Below are 15812 nucleotides of genomic sequence, written 5' to 3' on the forward strand. Positions count from 1 at the left end.
CATTATTTCCTCTTAAAACAACTCTTACATGGTTTTAACATAGCTGAAAGGATTTGCTGCTGGTACAAGTTAAGTAGTTGAAACCTGGGTATATTTGTCATTGGTAAAAAAGTAAACAAAAAAAAATTTAATTAATTAATTAATGACAGTTATACGTTTATCAAAATAGTTGCTGACAGCCAACTGGGATTTATTGGAAAAAATGGTGGCTGAGAGTCAAAAAGACAACTGAAATGTATGATGTCTGCAAAGAGGCCACAGGCTACACTTACATGTGCTGTGCAATTTGGCCGCTAGCCAAACTCTGGTAGAGCTGTTTACATGTACCCTTGATACCATGCAGCTGAGTGACTTTGTTACCATGAATAAACCAGTTAACACAATATTCCTATCCACCTGAGCTGTTTAGCCCACAAATGGCTGACCTGCAGCTCCTCCCCTTTGTGAGTGTGGACGCTTCATCTCTTTGCTCTTGAATGCTTTGCTTCTTATATTGATTTTTATTGATTTTTATGCTGATTTTTTCCCTTTTTTCCGTGTGAGCTTACCTGCGATAACTTCTGGACACTTGTAGATCATTAGGACTAGAGTGTTCTTAACAGAAACAGCAACATTTTATGGTTACCTTGTCCTCAGCGCTCCGTGTGTCTGTGGCCTAGACACAGCTGAAGCCTGATTACAGCATCTGGGCACCGAGCAGCCTCAATAGCCTGGAAAGGTGCTAACCGCTAGGCTAACTAGCAACAAGATGCCTTCCCTCTCCACAGATGACTACCACAGCCTCCTGCAGAAGATTGCAGTACTGGAGACAAAAATTCATCGCTTAGAAGTAAACGTGGAGGTAAATGGACTGTGTGGAAATGAAACAACCTTGCCTTTGATTCAAAACAATGGCGATGAGCAAGCTAGTACACAGCTAAGGAGCACAGATAACATGACCAAGAAAGTAGACTCTGTGCATTATTATAAATCCTCAAGTGATAATCTCCCCTTAGACTGTCTTGGTGCAAAACCAAGACATAAATCATGTCTCCTGGAAGGGGGAGGACGTATCACAGGCAGGGCACAGCGAGCTGAAATCTCTGAAACCGACTGGCCTTCACTTCCTACGAGACAGAGAAGCTCTTCTACCCCTATATACGGGAGGAAACAGGACTGGACAACCGTGAATAGGAAGGTTAACAACAAACCTCCAAAACAACTGAATGTGAAACTGCAGAACAGATTTGCTCCACTATCAAAGGACCCTGGATCTATATCGGACAACCATCCATCTAAAAGCAGCGAAATAAGGTCTGAAAATCTGTTGAAAAGTGAAAGGCCACAGGGAAAGCTAAAGGCTAGGCCTGAAACTCTGATTGTGGGTGACTCTGCCGTAAAGGATGTACAAAGGATGTGCGGTAAGAACACTAAAGTCCTCTGCTTTCCTAACGATATGGTCAACAACCTGAAGGAGAGAATTCTTCAAATTGCAGATGAATATCCAACTGTGACAAACATTGTTCTGCATACAGGGTCAAACGATGTGTCCAAACAACAGTCGGAGGTTCTGAAACGGGACTTTACTGGATTATTAAATACTGTAAACTCTCTGAATGCAGCTGTATTCATCAGTGGACCTGTACCGCCGGTCAGAGGAGGAGACGAGAGATTCAGCAGGTTGTTTACACTGAATAAATGGCTTATATCAGCATGTGCTGACCACTCAGTGCACTTTATCGACAACTTTAATATTTTTTGGGAACGCAGGCATCTGTTCAAAGCAAATGGATTTAATTTTAACAAGTCAGGGGTGAAACTGTTCACCTCCAACTTGTTTTATTCCATACGTCATCCATCCGTGCTTGGTGCCAAGGCTGAGATAAACGAGGAGTTATCTCATAAAGAGGAACAAACAGTACTCCAAGAACAGACAAAGCCCAGCAGAAACCTTGAGGAGGAGCTCCATTTGCCCCCACCCGGGAAGAGCCTCAGAAAGGAGAGACATCCATGGCATCTGAGGAAGAGCCTCAGAAAGGAGAGACATCTAAGGCAAGAAGAGGGGTCCCTATTTGCCTCCAACTCTCTCAACAACACCAACGACCAGGACAAGGGACCACGACCTTCCCCAGTCCCCCAAACCCCTGACAGGCCATCACCCTCCTCCCCCTCCCTTTCTCCCTCCTCCCCACACCTGAAATTCACTGAGGAGATGATGGAGCGGGTCAATGCTGGGCTCAGATCTACCCCCCGTCCCAATCCCTTTTTGTCCCCCATAAACCCCCCACCAGAGCGGCCAAAGGTTTGCCATCGAGCCCCACCCTCAACAGAGCAATCGAAGTCACATTGCCCAGCCTCGCCCCCCTTAGTTCCTCTTCATGCCCTGTCTCCGCAGTCTGATGCGTGATGTGTGAAGGGTCCGGGCTGTGAGGATTATGGCAGTGATGACTTTTCCCAGGAGAAGCTGGGACCCTGTTTACTAGAAGGTTTTAAAATTTCTGTACTTTTAGGTGACAGGAGACATGTGGCCTGGTCAAAACACAGAGAGCTGCACTCTAAAAGATCTTTAAATATAGTAAACATACCTTGTGTGCCACAGACTGCTCCCAAACACGAGGGGACAAGTAATACCTCTAAAACACTTAAGTTGGCTTTATTAAACATTAGATCTCTAGCTGGGAAAACATTTTTAATTAATGATTTAATCACTGAGCACAGCCTTGATTTTATGTTTTTAACTGAAACTTGGTTGGACCAAAGTAACAGTGGAGCTGTTGTCATCGAGACGACCCCTCCTAACTACAGTTTTATCAGTGAGGTCAGGGCGAGCAGGAGAGGAGGAGGGGTTGCTGTCTTATTTAATGAATCATTTCAATGTAAGCAGCTATCTCCTGGAAGTTTTCAGTCTTTTGAATATGTGGCTTTACAGCTGAAGGCCCCATCCAAAGTTGTGTTTCTTAATGTTTACAGGCCTCCCAAATACTGCACAGACTTTTTTAATGACCTCAGTGAACTGCTGTCTGTGATCTGTGTTGATTTTGACTGTGTAATTATTGCTGGGGATTTTAACATTCATGTGGACAACCCTCAGGACAAAGGGACTAAAGACCTGAGTAACACTCTGGGCAACTTTGGGCTGACTCAGCATGTAACAGAGGCCACACATAATAGAGGACACACTCTTGACCTACTGATCTCCAAAGGCCTGAGCATTTCAAAGGTTACTGTGTCTGATGTGGGCCTGTCTGATCATTACTGTGTTTTCTTTGAAAGTAAAATCTCAGCCCACACAAATATATCAACAACAGTGATCACAAAACGGTGTATAACTGAACACAGTAGTGCAATTTTTAACCAGGTCTTCCCATTAACACCTGACCTGCCCAGAGGGTCAGTCAATGAGCTCGTCAATAGCTTCAATGCTAACATGTTAAATGTAATGGACACTATTGCTCCCATTAAGGTGAAGGTTATCTCTGGAAGGAAAAAGTCTCCATGGAGAAACTCCACACTGGTGAAAAAAGAAAAAAGAGAGTGTAGGAAAGCTGAGCGCAGATGGAGAAAAACAAACCTCCAGGTTCATTATGACATTTATAAAGAGAAACTTCACAATTATAATTTACAACTGAGGAATGCAAGGAGGTCCTACTTCTCTGACATCATCACTAAAAACAGCCATAATGCTCGGGTCTTATTTTCTACAGTTGACAGGCTAACAAACCCTCCTGTGTCAGTGGCAGCTGAACTTCATTCGACCATGGCCTGCAATGACTTTGCCAAATTCTTCACTGAAAAAATCCAAAAAATTAGACAAGCAATTGGTACATCAACAGCAGATCCAGGATATGTACTGTGTCCACCAAAAAACTGTTTAAACACCATGAAACAGTTTCAACCTATTAACAGCAAAGACCTGGAGGACATCTTAGGTCAACTGAACTCCTCCTCCTGCTGTTTAGATGTCCTGCCAACAAGTTTTTTCAAAAAGGTCTCAAAGACTTTAGAGTCAGACCTGTTACAGATCGTCAACTTTTCTTTATTATCAGGTGTGTTTCCAGAATCACTAAAAACTGCTGTAATCAAACCTATACTGAAAAAGGACAATCTTGACAAGACACAAATGAACAACTACAGGCCGATCTCAAATCTCCCGTTTTTAAGTAAGATCATTGAAAAAGCAGTTTCTCAACAGCTCAGTTACTTCTTAAAACAGAATAATTGCTACGATGCCTTCCAGTCAGGTTTTAGACAGAACCACAGCACTGAAACCGCTCTGACCAAAGTGTTTAATGACATATGTCTGAATACAGACAGTGGAAAAATGTCAGTCCTAGTTTTACTGGATCTCAGTGCAGCATTTGATACAGTTGACCACAACATATTACTCAAACGACTGGAGAACTGGACAGGTCTTTCAGGAACTGTACTAAACTGGTTCAAAACATACGTAGAAAACAGGAAATACTTTGTATCAATAGGTAACTTCACATCTGAGCAGACAAGTATCACATGTGGAGTTCCCCAAGGTTCCATCTTGGGACCCCTTCTGTTTAACATCTACATGCTCCCACTGGCACAGATTATAAACAACAACAAAATAAACTATCACAGCTATGCAGATGACACACAAATATATATCACAATGTCACCAGGAGACCGAGGCCCTGTACAGGCTCTTGGTAAATGCATTGAGGAAATCAATGACTGGTTGTGCCACAATTTTCTCCAGCTAAACAAAAACAAAACTGAGGTAATAGTCCTTGGCGCCAAAGAAAAACGATTACAGGTCACCAGAGAACTTCAATCTATACATCTAAAAACCACAAACCAGGCGAGAAATTTGGGTGTAGTGATGGATGCAGACCTAAACTTAGAAAAACACATTAAGACAATAACAAAGTCAGCTTACTATCACCTCAAGAATATATCAAGGATAAAAGATCTGATGTCTCAACAGGACCTGGAAAAACTAGTCCATGCATTCATCTTTAGTAGGCTTGATTACTGTAACAGCATCTTTACAGGTCTACCTAAAAAATCAGTCAGACAACTACAGCTCATTCAGAACTCTGCTGCTCGAGTCCTCACTAAGACCAAAAAAGTGGACCACATCAGTCCAGCTCTGAGGTTCTTACACTGGCTGCCTGTCCGTCAGAGGATAGACTTTAAAGTTCTGATGCTGGCCTATAAAGCTCTGAATGGTTTAGGACCAAAATACATCAATGACCTCCTGACCCAGTATGAACCATCCAGATCCCTCAGGTCATCTGGATCCGGTCTTTTATCAGTTCCCAGAGTCAGAACCAGACACGGAGAAGCTGCATTCAGCTTTTATGCTCCTTATATCTGGAACAAACTCCCAGAAAGCCTCAGATCAGCTGAAACACTCAGTTTATTTAAATCCAGGTTGAAGACTCACCTGTTCTCAGCTGCATTTGAATAAAGCACCAAATCCACACTTTAAGCTTAAATTTCAAAACTTACATTTAACTACTGATTTTATCTACTGTTCTGATTTTATCTGTTTTGATTTTATATACTGTTTTGTTTGTTTGTTTGTTTGTTTGTTAATTAGTTAGTTAGGTTATTTGCTTGTTTTAATCAATTTTAAATCATGCTTTTTATTTGTTCTTGTTTCTAATGTCTCTGTAAAGCACTTTGAATCACCTTGTTGTTGAATTGTGCTATACAAATAAACTTGCCTTGCCTTGCCTTGCCTAATGTCTATTGATGTAGCCACTAAATACAAAAAGCCAGCTTTTTAATGCAATAACATCTGTTATTATATTTGATGCATTAATAAGTTTGCATAAGTGAATATCAGAACTGATGTACAGGAAGGAAGAGCTGTAAATACAAAATGCTTGGTGTGTGAACTGTAGTTCTCATTGTGAAGGCTGCATTGATACATTTTTATATTTATAAGGAACATTTAAGACATGTGCACTTATTGCTGTTTTTCACTTTCAAACAGAAAAGCTGTTTCATTCATTCCAGTCAACACCTCTTTGTTGCTCTTTCATCATTTTAAGTTTCTCTTAATGAAACTCAACACTTCCTGCAGATGTTTAACAGTAAATGTGATGTGAAAATATTTTTTTCTCCTCAACTGCTGGAAGGTTTTTAATGTCAAACAGATGAAGGCGCGACTTTGAATTAACAGCAAACGACAGATGGTGGCAAATCAGAAAACGTGGAGGATCCCTGCTAAACTACCGGAGTCGTTTTTTGTAAATATTAAAATCGTCTCAGTCTTTGACGGCAGCAGCAGCTAAACAGCCGCACCTCATTGCTGGTGCTTTACTTCAACAGTGATGTAGATCTTTGCTGAAACTGCTGTTGGGTGACTTTTTAGTTTGATGTTCTAGCATTTTTTGTGAAGCGCTTTGTGATATTTATCTTGGAAGGTTCTGTGGAAATAAAATTTTACTAGACTGACATTTTCTGAAGTTGCCCTTTGTCACAGGAGATGGTTCATGTCCGCTACATTCTCACTGGTAGAAATTCGCATTCTACTTTGGTTAAGGATGCTGCCTAAATAGTGTGCAGAAGGCAGGACGCATAACTTGTTCACTGTGAAATGATAAAACCATTACATCTGTACTGTGGAGGTGGTGGGTAAGGAACAACAAATGCCCAATGTCCATCCACCTCCTATAAAAAAAGTAATATCTAGAGAACTTCAGGGCTGAAATGCCCTGAAAAGGGGTCTTTTCATGTTTAACGTAGTTGGATGCGCTTGTGAAAAGAAAGACTTAACCTCGATATAACTGGGGTTTAACTTAAACTTTAACGTTGCATAAACTATCACATCAACTTCAACTTGTCAGCCCTGCGAACGACCACTGCACCTGGCTCAAACAGTCTCTCCTCCACAGATTCCTCATTTATAAAGTGATCTATGAACCCTAACATTATGGCTAATAGGTGTAGTCTCCCATATCAATGCAGCTTGCCAATATTGAAGAACCATTTACTACCTAAGAGGCAAAGAGTGAAAGCATGTTCTTGGTTTTTAACATTAAATTTATTGTTGTAGACAGGGGCAGTACAAAAGTGACCTCCTGCAGACTGCTTTTAAGCTTACATGTACTTGGTTGCCATTTGATTAATTGGTTCTGTCACACACAAGCGCTAAAACTTTACCTTTAAACACCTATTTTTTAAATACAGCTCCCTGGACAGTGTTAAATCTGGTATAGATGTTTATACGTGTGTCTAATTCATGTAATGTTTCATATCCAATCTAGAATTCACTATCAAATTAAACATGTTCTGTCGACTTGTGAACTAATAAATAGAAGAAAATATCAAGGGCCATTTTCTGCTGAGCTGATTATTCAAACACAGAAGAGAAAAGCGATGTGTGAACATCTTTAGGGCTTCATACCTTCGATGACAATCTTGCCAACACAAATAAGGCTGCATGCCAACTTTGCGGGGAGAAAAAAAACAGGTTACCTTACTATGACAACAAAAGTCTATGCTCATGAGTTTGCCACCCAGTTTATTGGCAGTGGAGCGGAAATTAGTGCATTTCTGCATAGAGAAATGGAGCATTGCCAGCTTTTCAGTCTTATCTGAGCACCTATTGTTCTCAGTTGTTAGAAGCTTGTAAAGAAAAATTCCATTCATCGCTGATAAATCAGATTTACAGGCACTGCTATGCAGCTCATCAGTTACAGATTTTAGGATAGAGACAGAAGTAGAGTCACATTGTAAAAGTCCAAGTAGCACCAATCTCAGTGATTGCTTATTGATAGATCCTTTAAAATTATTTTGAATTTATCACATTTATGTGGTTTTTTTTTTCTTCATTAATGAACTTTTTGAAACAGAAATGTAACAAGACGGCATGAAAACAAATTGGCACCGCTCATGATGTCATTCAGTTAAAGCAGGAAAATGTACAATTGTGTGTCTGTGTTTGTGCAGTCATGTCTGTGCATTTTGTTGTCTTTGAATGTCTGTGCTGCCTGCATGTGCTCTGTTCCTGTGTTGTTCGGCGATGGAAAAACAAATAACACACTTAGTGCGTGTAAAAGGCTGAAAAGCAGTTTGAGTACAAGTTTCCTCGGGGCAGCTGCATTTGTTGGCGGGTTAATGAATGCCAGAAACATGCTTGTGTTGTTTGGGGAACACAATAGATTAAAGAACGATTGGCAAAGGATTGCTGTTGCATACAGTTCCCAACAACACCCTTTCACCTCCCACATGTAGCCCATAGCTCAGAGACAACCCATCTGTTTCTGCATTCCCAGGGTGAAACCAGCCTTGACAGAACTGGCTAAGCAGTATTTCAAAAGTGTCCTCTCAGGGAAGACGCAGTTGGTTTTGTGTCGTTCCCTATCTATCAGAGTCTCCGCCTCTGTATTCTTATTATCTGTCTTTCTTCCCGAATCGTATTCCTCATTTTTACTCTCTGGTCCCCCCCCTTCCCATTCCCCTTATTCCACCCTCCTCATTTTTAAAAGCCACATGCTCCCAGCCCGTCTGGCTCAGTTGCACCCTGCCAATGAAGGGCTTTTTATTGGGCTGAGATTGAGTGCAGCCAAGCAGGGCCTGGCTAGGGCTGAGGTAGGGGCCAGCCTCGCAGTCCCCCAACCCCTCCCCCTTTCACTGCACAGCCCACTCCACATGCCTGTTCTGGTCTGGCCCTGTCGCCCAGAAGGAGATTACTTGTCTCTGCTGCCCTTAATTGCCGACAGCAGCTGAAAAGAGCCAGAGAGAGGGAGAGAGACATTGTAGAAAGAGGAGAGGGAACAGTGTTGGCTTGTTGAGCTGTTACTTGACAAGCTTGGGCTTAAAGGTTTGTGTTCCTGCTGTCAAATCCTGACTCTGTTTTAGCTGTTTTTATTAAGATGGATGTTGTTTACTTAAATACCGATGCTAGCTCATGGTATTAGGACTGTATTTTGAATAAATAGTACAGTATATCGAACGCAGATGACTTGTTGAGGAAGGAAAGCTGATAAAGTACGCATGTGAAATATAAAACTCATAAACCTCAGTCCATGTTACATTAATATAAAGATGTGTGGTAAGAGCAGTGGGGTCACCGTGTCCTCTCACTGCCCTCTAAGCCAGTGTTATTCTTTTATGGCCAAAGGCTTCCTTCCAGCAGACCCTTTTTACTTTTTCCAATGAACTTGTGAATTTCATATTATTGCACTTGGTTATTGTTGAATCCCCTCCGGCTTGATCCCAGCAAATTAAATAGTGGGCAGTTTATTGAACTGGCAGTCTCTGAAGAGGCTGTGATGCTTTATGAATTTTTCACCTCTTCATTTTGCTGTTTAGTATGTTGTATCAGCCTTCATTCAGCTGTGCTCCTGTTAAATATTTTGAGTCCATATTTGCAGCATGTTGCCTGCTTAACTCCCACACATCGCACTTCAGCATGTACTTCCAAAGCATTGCAGTATGTCTAGCTTGCAAATACAAAGGTGTGTGTGTGTGTGTGTGTGTGTGTGTGTGTGTGTGTGTGTGTGTGTGTGTGTGTTAAGGAACTCTTGGTTGCCTTCTGTGTGCTCTACGTAAAAGCCATCTTTTACCTAATTCAAAAAAAGCATATTTCTAATAGTAGAAAATTGTCTCAATGGAGAGCAATCCCCTGTTTCCATTATATTTGTCAAAAAGCAACTCTGGACATCATCTGTTTAAGCAGTTAAATGTAAAACTGCCATCAGGAAACATCTGAGGGGGAGAGTGTGGTTGCTGGCTGTTGCTAATTAAGAAAAAAGTGTATGATGCTGTACTGAAAGTGTCCTTGTGATTATTTTGGTTGCTAACAGGTTGCCATGGATTGCCCGTAGCGTGGAAAATGCAGACTTGTCTACAACCAGTAACCTGATAATCGCAGAGAACTAGAGAAACAGTGAACATGCAACTTTTATTTTGAAGGTGAAATTTCTCACTCTCTGGCTTGGTTCACAGCTTTACATTTTACAAACATTGCTTAGTGTTTACAGACAACATTGTGTGCTGTCAACTACTAACCACAACGCTCGCAAGAAAGTATTCTGTGCACTACCAGTTTTTCTCAGCAACCACTACCAACTCGTTCGCAAGGGTAAAATATGCATTCCTAACCAGAGGTTGCCAGCTGTCATCAACTGGTCTCTAGGTCTATGTAACTCATGCTTTTGCCTGCAAACTATTGGGCGAAGATGTATATAGAAGGATTTAGGAATTACTTGCTGTGTTGTACCACTTGCTCAAGAAGCTTGTGCTTTAATTTTGGTGGGTACAATTCTAGTATTTCATAATTCTGTGACTTAGCAGTGCCAATATCTGTGTGTGGGTAACACCATATAGTTTATGAATGCAGGTGGCTATCAAAGCTTGCTAACCTTAGCTGATATCTTAACAACCTGTCATCCAGATATTATCATTTGTGTCTCCAAAAAAAGAAAAACCAAACATGGCATCAGTTAAGGATACAAAATGTGGAGTCCAGAACCTTCTGGGTTATTAACATCACACCAGAAAACTTTCTTCCATGTTGAACACATTAAGCAAAGCAAAATGGCTGCAGTTAGTAGCTTCAAATGAACTGTGAAGATGTGAGAGTGACATCATTCTTGTCTCTGAGGGGGAAAAAAATAATAAGTACATTTCCCAAAATGTCAAGCTGTTGCTCTAAGAGTGCTAACCAGATGATTGAATTATGCACACTCAGTCTGATCCACAGCTAGGACAGTGGAGCTGCACTTTTGTTGAAACACTGGCAAGAATTATCATCAGTTGTCACGCCGACAAGGTCGAGGTGTGTTTGCATCCACCTTTTCAAAGCAGCGTGGAACGCAGCCATGCAGCGGACGTGCACTCCGTGCGACGTTTGTGACAGAGCGGAAGCGTTTTGTCTCACGATTGAGTAAGCCAAGTAAATTAGAGATCAACTAGTGATACACAATTCGAGCTGAGGCATTTGAATGCAGCTGTACACACAGGCCCTCAGATCTCTCCCCATGTCGAACACATTAGGCAGTCTACCCAGAATGCCCAAGGGCTGTAAGCATGACCTACCATACTAACAAACTGACTCACTAACAAACGAGTGTGCCACTGCGAGGTCACGTGACAGTCATCCACGGTTTTTTCGTGTAAATTCACTTAACAGTTTCCTAATTCAATACCTGTGTTTAACTTTAATTGTATTTGTAAGCAGGTCCACTCAGACTACATTAGATCCTTCCTGATGAATATGGAGGGCTTTAGAAAACCTTCTTGTCACACAACCACAACGTTTCGTGCCCTTTTGATTAACGTGGAATGGAAACAATTAAGTGGGGGAGGTAGTGAGGCAAAGCAGCACATTCAACAGCTTTAAATGCTAATTAGCTAATGGAGGATGAAAGAGCAGGCAACTGGCAGGGTCTCACATGAGCACACTCGAGCACTGGCTGCAGCTAGGCTCGTTTCATCTGAATTCAGACCACCACCATTTTGTTTCCTTGAGTACAACTGACAATACAGCCATCTTGTGTAACGAGAGATTTCTCTTCTTTTTTTTTTCCGTAATGATCTTAAATGCCTCTGTGCTTCTTTCTTCCTTTTGAATCTTCTCTTATTCCCAATTTTTATCTCTCACTTCTTAGTTGTGATATATTCTTCTTTTATCTGCCACGTCTTATGTAATTATTCGAAGATCACAGAATATTCTCACAGGCGTTGAAGTCAAGTATAGTTTTTCTTTTATGTGCTTCTTATGCTGCAGGCAGCCCACTTATACACAGAGATAACTCTTTTCACTTGTGGCCCAAGTCACATTGTTCATCATGCTGTTAAAGTGATTTTTTTTTTTTAGATTATTGCTCCTTGTAGTCTTACTCAGACAAAAAAGAGCAGCGTGCCTGCACAGTACTTTGCATCTGCTGTGTGAGAAAGTGGTGTGTTAACAATGTTAGAATAGCGAGGAAGACTACCTTTCACAGGCTCCATTATTGAAGGATTTTGAAGCTTGTTTTCCTGTTAATGTGATAATGACCACTGCAAGCATGATGAATGCGCTCTCTTTCTTCTATACAGTTTTATTTTTGTCTTTGTAGCAGCATTTCACAAAAGTGATCTCAAGGAACTTTGTATTGTTGGTAAAAAGCTGCAGTATTAAGCCATTTTCACACATGCAGTGCAGCCATGAAAGTCTTGCAGAAATAACCTGATGAACACAAATGTTTAATGTAGCTCCGTCAGACATTAAACGGCCTTTAACCTGCCAAGTTCGTAGTCCGTGTAACTGATGTGCACAGATGAGAGCGTGCCTCTAGGCTAAAGTCTGTTGTGTTTGCAGCTAGTGAGTGGTTGTCCTGTGTTCTGCCTCCTGCACTCTACCCAGGCAGCTCTGTCGCCTAGACTTAATGGATTTTGCAAGTATAAAAGTGTAAAGTGAGGGAAGGGTGTGTAAAAGGCTCTTCTTATGTTTCAAGGGTTTTAATGTGTTTAAGAATCATTTCTTGAATTTTTTAAAATTGGCGTAAATATTGGACTTGGAGGAGCTAGTTAGAGTGATTTGTTTTCTGATGTTCACAAATGTCAAAGGGAACAAAATTATGAAGTTAAAAGTTTCATGTCCAAATAGTTTCGTACATGCAATAACACTATAACTAAAACTAAACAACAAAAGGAATATGAAAACCCAAAAAACTGACAATACTGATTTTTGGTGCCTTTTGTTTTCACATGGACGATTCAACCATAAAGCTTTAATTGTAATTGGTCTCCTCAATGGAACCATTACAGGAAAATAGTTTGGCAGGATTTAACTGAGACTAAGAAGAAGTTTCCTTTGGCTGCTGCTTACTTCCTGATATAACAGTGTCTCTTCCCAGTCTCAAAACAGGGATCTTCCATGTGTTAGGTGAGTGTGTTAACCACTACTGGTAGGGAAATGTTGCTTACTTTGATCCCGTCATAGACAGTAAAAAAATTAATTTTAAAAGTGTGTGGGCCCACCTACAAATTTTCATTGATTGTTTGTTCACAGTCAGACCCTCCTCTCCTCATCATATTCAGTTTTTTGATCACCAAGATGGCGATGGCTGAAGCGCTTATCTCAAGGCCTAAGAACACAATTTCAGAAACCCAGGAGTGACATCACTGTAGCTACGTCCATCTTTTAAACCCCACTTAGTAAGGTTGTTGCATGAGCGTAGGGAACGCCTAACTTCAGAACTCAGCTGTATCGAAGGATATGATGAAGTCCAACTGTGCAGCGTTTGAAGTTTTTGCTCTTTTAATTTGTTATATAACTATTTGTGGTTGTGTGCAAAGTGATGTATGGGCAGACTCTAATTGGAGGACTGTTTTCTAAATCTTCTAAAGTAGAAAGATGGAGTTTGGAAAACAGTCCTGGTCCAGTAGCCAAATTACACATTAGTGATGTATTTCAATTTCCCTAAGAATGATGATTTACAACCATCCTATATCCACTATTTAATATTCCATATTAAGGAACCGTAGGTATTTTATATATAGAGATTTTTTTTAATGAAAATTGCTCATTATTATTTATTAATATAATTTATTATCATTTGGTTTTGTTTTATTTTTCTGTATGCTTCACATTTAAGTTTACTAGTTCACACCACAAGACCAAGACGTTCTGAATGTGCCTAAGCCATCCCATAAACAAATCAAAGAAATGAGCTCCAACACCTGTGCTTCTGGTAGTGAAGGAACGTCTTTGGCACACAGGAATAAGCTACCAACAATTTCCATTGTTGGTTTTGATGTATCTCCAACCTCGTCCCCTCGTTCCCTCCGCCTTGTTTAAAACCTGCAAAATTACAGATAATTTTGTTCAAGGACAGTCAGGAGAATTTTCCAATGGGGGAATCTAATTTAATTGGAATCACTGTGTCATTTGCCATAGGAAGGGAGCAATCAAGGGGCTCTTTCAGGAGTGTTTACATATTTTATCACTCAGCCGTGAGTGAGATTCAAGTCGACATGGGGTTTAATCAGAAATAAGCATCTCTATCATCTGTCCTCAGTTTGCAGGGACCTTACAGATAGGTTGCAGACTCTGTTGATTTCCTTTAAAAGCCCCAAATTTGTCACAACCTTCAGTGCTCCTTTGAGGGAGATAGAGAGGCTGTGAATAAGAGAGGGGGGGAGGAAAAAGCATGCTGTCATGAAAAGAGCTGCTTCCTGGCTGGCTAGATGCAATCATGGGCACTATCTGATAGTGCTGGAGGAAATTGGATGAGCTGAGAACTGTTGGCTGCCTGTGATGGGAAAGATGACTCCTTTGTCACTGTGTCAGTCAATTCCCTACTCTCACCTGAGAGACTAATCAATAACAGAGGGAGAGAGAGAGGTTTTCTCTTGTCTCTTGGCCTCTGTATGCTGTGGGCTGCTGTCACTTATAGGCTGTAAAACGCCCACTCTTACACAGGAATGTGAGACAGATAAATATGTTATAGGTGTGTTTTAAATTCGATGCATTTCTGTAGATGTGGAAGAATGTGTTTGATTTTGAAATTCGAATTATTCCTTGTTCTCCTTATTAATAAATGAACACAAACATTGTATACATGTTCCTTTCTTTCTTTCTTTTTTTAAATTGATATTCATTATTTTCTGTTGAATAGTATGTGCACACAACACTGCGTCTGAAAAAGGAATTTCTTACCGGTTGTCATATATTTTGAGTCGTCTTTACTGCTCACAAGTGCTGCAGCTGCTCTCATTAGCGACTGCATCATTAGTTGTGCAATTATAGTGCATAAGACCCAGCGAGACTCATAACTATCAGTTGCTGTCAGGCCCGTAGTATTACATCAGGCACGGAGGACAGTTTGCACGACGTAGGCGTATAAACAGGGACTCGCTGAATGATTCATAACTGTAACGCTGTCATGAGCGCCAACATATTTTCTGTGCACAGTATTGACATGCTAGTCCTGTGTAAGACGATGCTAAACTGTTCTTTTCATTATCCCTCCCCCCACCATCCCTGCAGTTCCCTGATACCTGTGAGGAGTCTGCTTCTCCATTCGTCTTCATCTGCACCAACCCCCAGGAGTTGCTCGTGAAATTCCCCATGAAAGGGAAGCACAAGATCTGTAAGTCCTGCTTCTTTCATGTCCGGGGAAGTGGAGTGGATGAAATTAGCCTGAGCTAACTAAGAATTGCTTTCTTTTTTTCTTCTTCTTCTCCTTTTTAAAAAAAAATCATCTTTAGTATGTATGTTTACACCTATTCATAAAAAAGACAGGTGAAAGTGATAATGCTACACAATTCACAACTACTATATTGTCATTAATAAAAACAAAATTACACACATGGACACAAAGCTCTCACACACACACACACACGCAGTTTCTCTCTGAGAGCCATCTGTAAAGACAGGATTTTGCTGTCAGGTTGCCTGGGGGACTAACTAGGTCTGGATGTGCAATGTTGTTGCTGTATTGTGTGATTTATAAGAGAGCTCAAACACATTTTCCCTCTGCTGCCATAGCTGCTACTGCAAAAATGATGTACCTGCAAGCTCCTTTGTTAATATTTCTAAACCCTCTAAAGACTTGAGAGGATTGTTTATGCAGCTGTGCCTCTCTCAGATCGTTTGATATCGACGGAGAATTCTTTTTGAGATTCTTGAGGTAAAATGTAGCAGGAGCCATGACACCCCCCCCCCCCCCCCCCCCTTTTCCCTACAAAACTGGATATGATCGCCTTGTCTCGGTTTTTGTGAACATAATGAGCAGTTAAAAATGGCTTTGGAGGTGTAGCTCAGACCTGAACATCAAAGGATTAAATGAAATTCTTGTTAAGTAGGATGTCAGCAGGTCTTAAAGAAATTATTACTGGTCTGGAGGGTTTTAAAA

The 15812-nt window shown here is 40.9% G+C and overlaps 1 protein-coding gene across 1 annotated transcript in view; it reads left to right on the top strand.

Annotated features, from left to right (window-relative positions):
• Positions 1-15812, top strand: part of trip4 (thyroid hormone receptor interactor 4) — an 89241-nt gene that overhangs the window by 22448 nt on the left and 50981 nt on the right. The window contains exon 12 of the mRNA XM_086293002.1: positions 14945-15047. Within this exon, the coding sequence (XP_086149128.1) occupies positions 14945-15047 (103 nt within the window). The remainder of the gene's footprint in view (positions 1-14944; positions 15048-15812) is intronic.

Source organism: Aulonocara sp. 'chitande type north' Nkhata Bay, linkage group LG1, assembly GCF_057382095.1.
Source record: "Aulonocara sp. 'chitande type north' Nkhata Bay isolate Kocher_YH1m ecotype deep benthic linkage group LG1, A_spYH_male_GT1.1, whole genome shotgun sequence".
Classification (NCBI taxonomy): domain Eukaryota; kingdom Metazoa; phylum Chordata; class Actinopteri; order Cichliformes; family Cichlidae; genus Aulonocara; species Aulonocara sp. 'chitande type north' Nkhata Bay.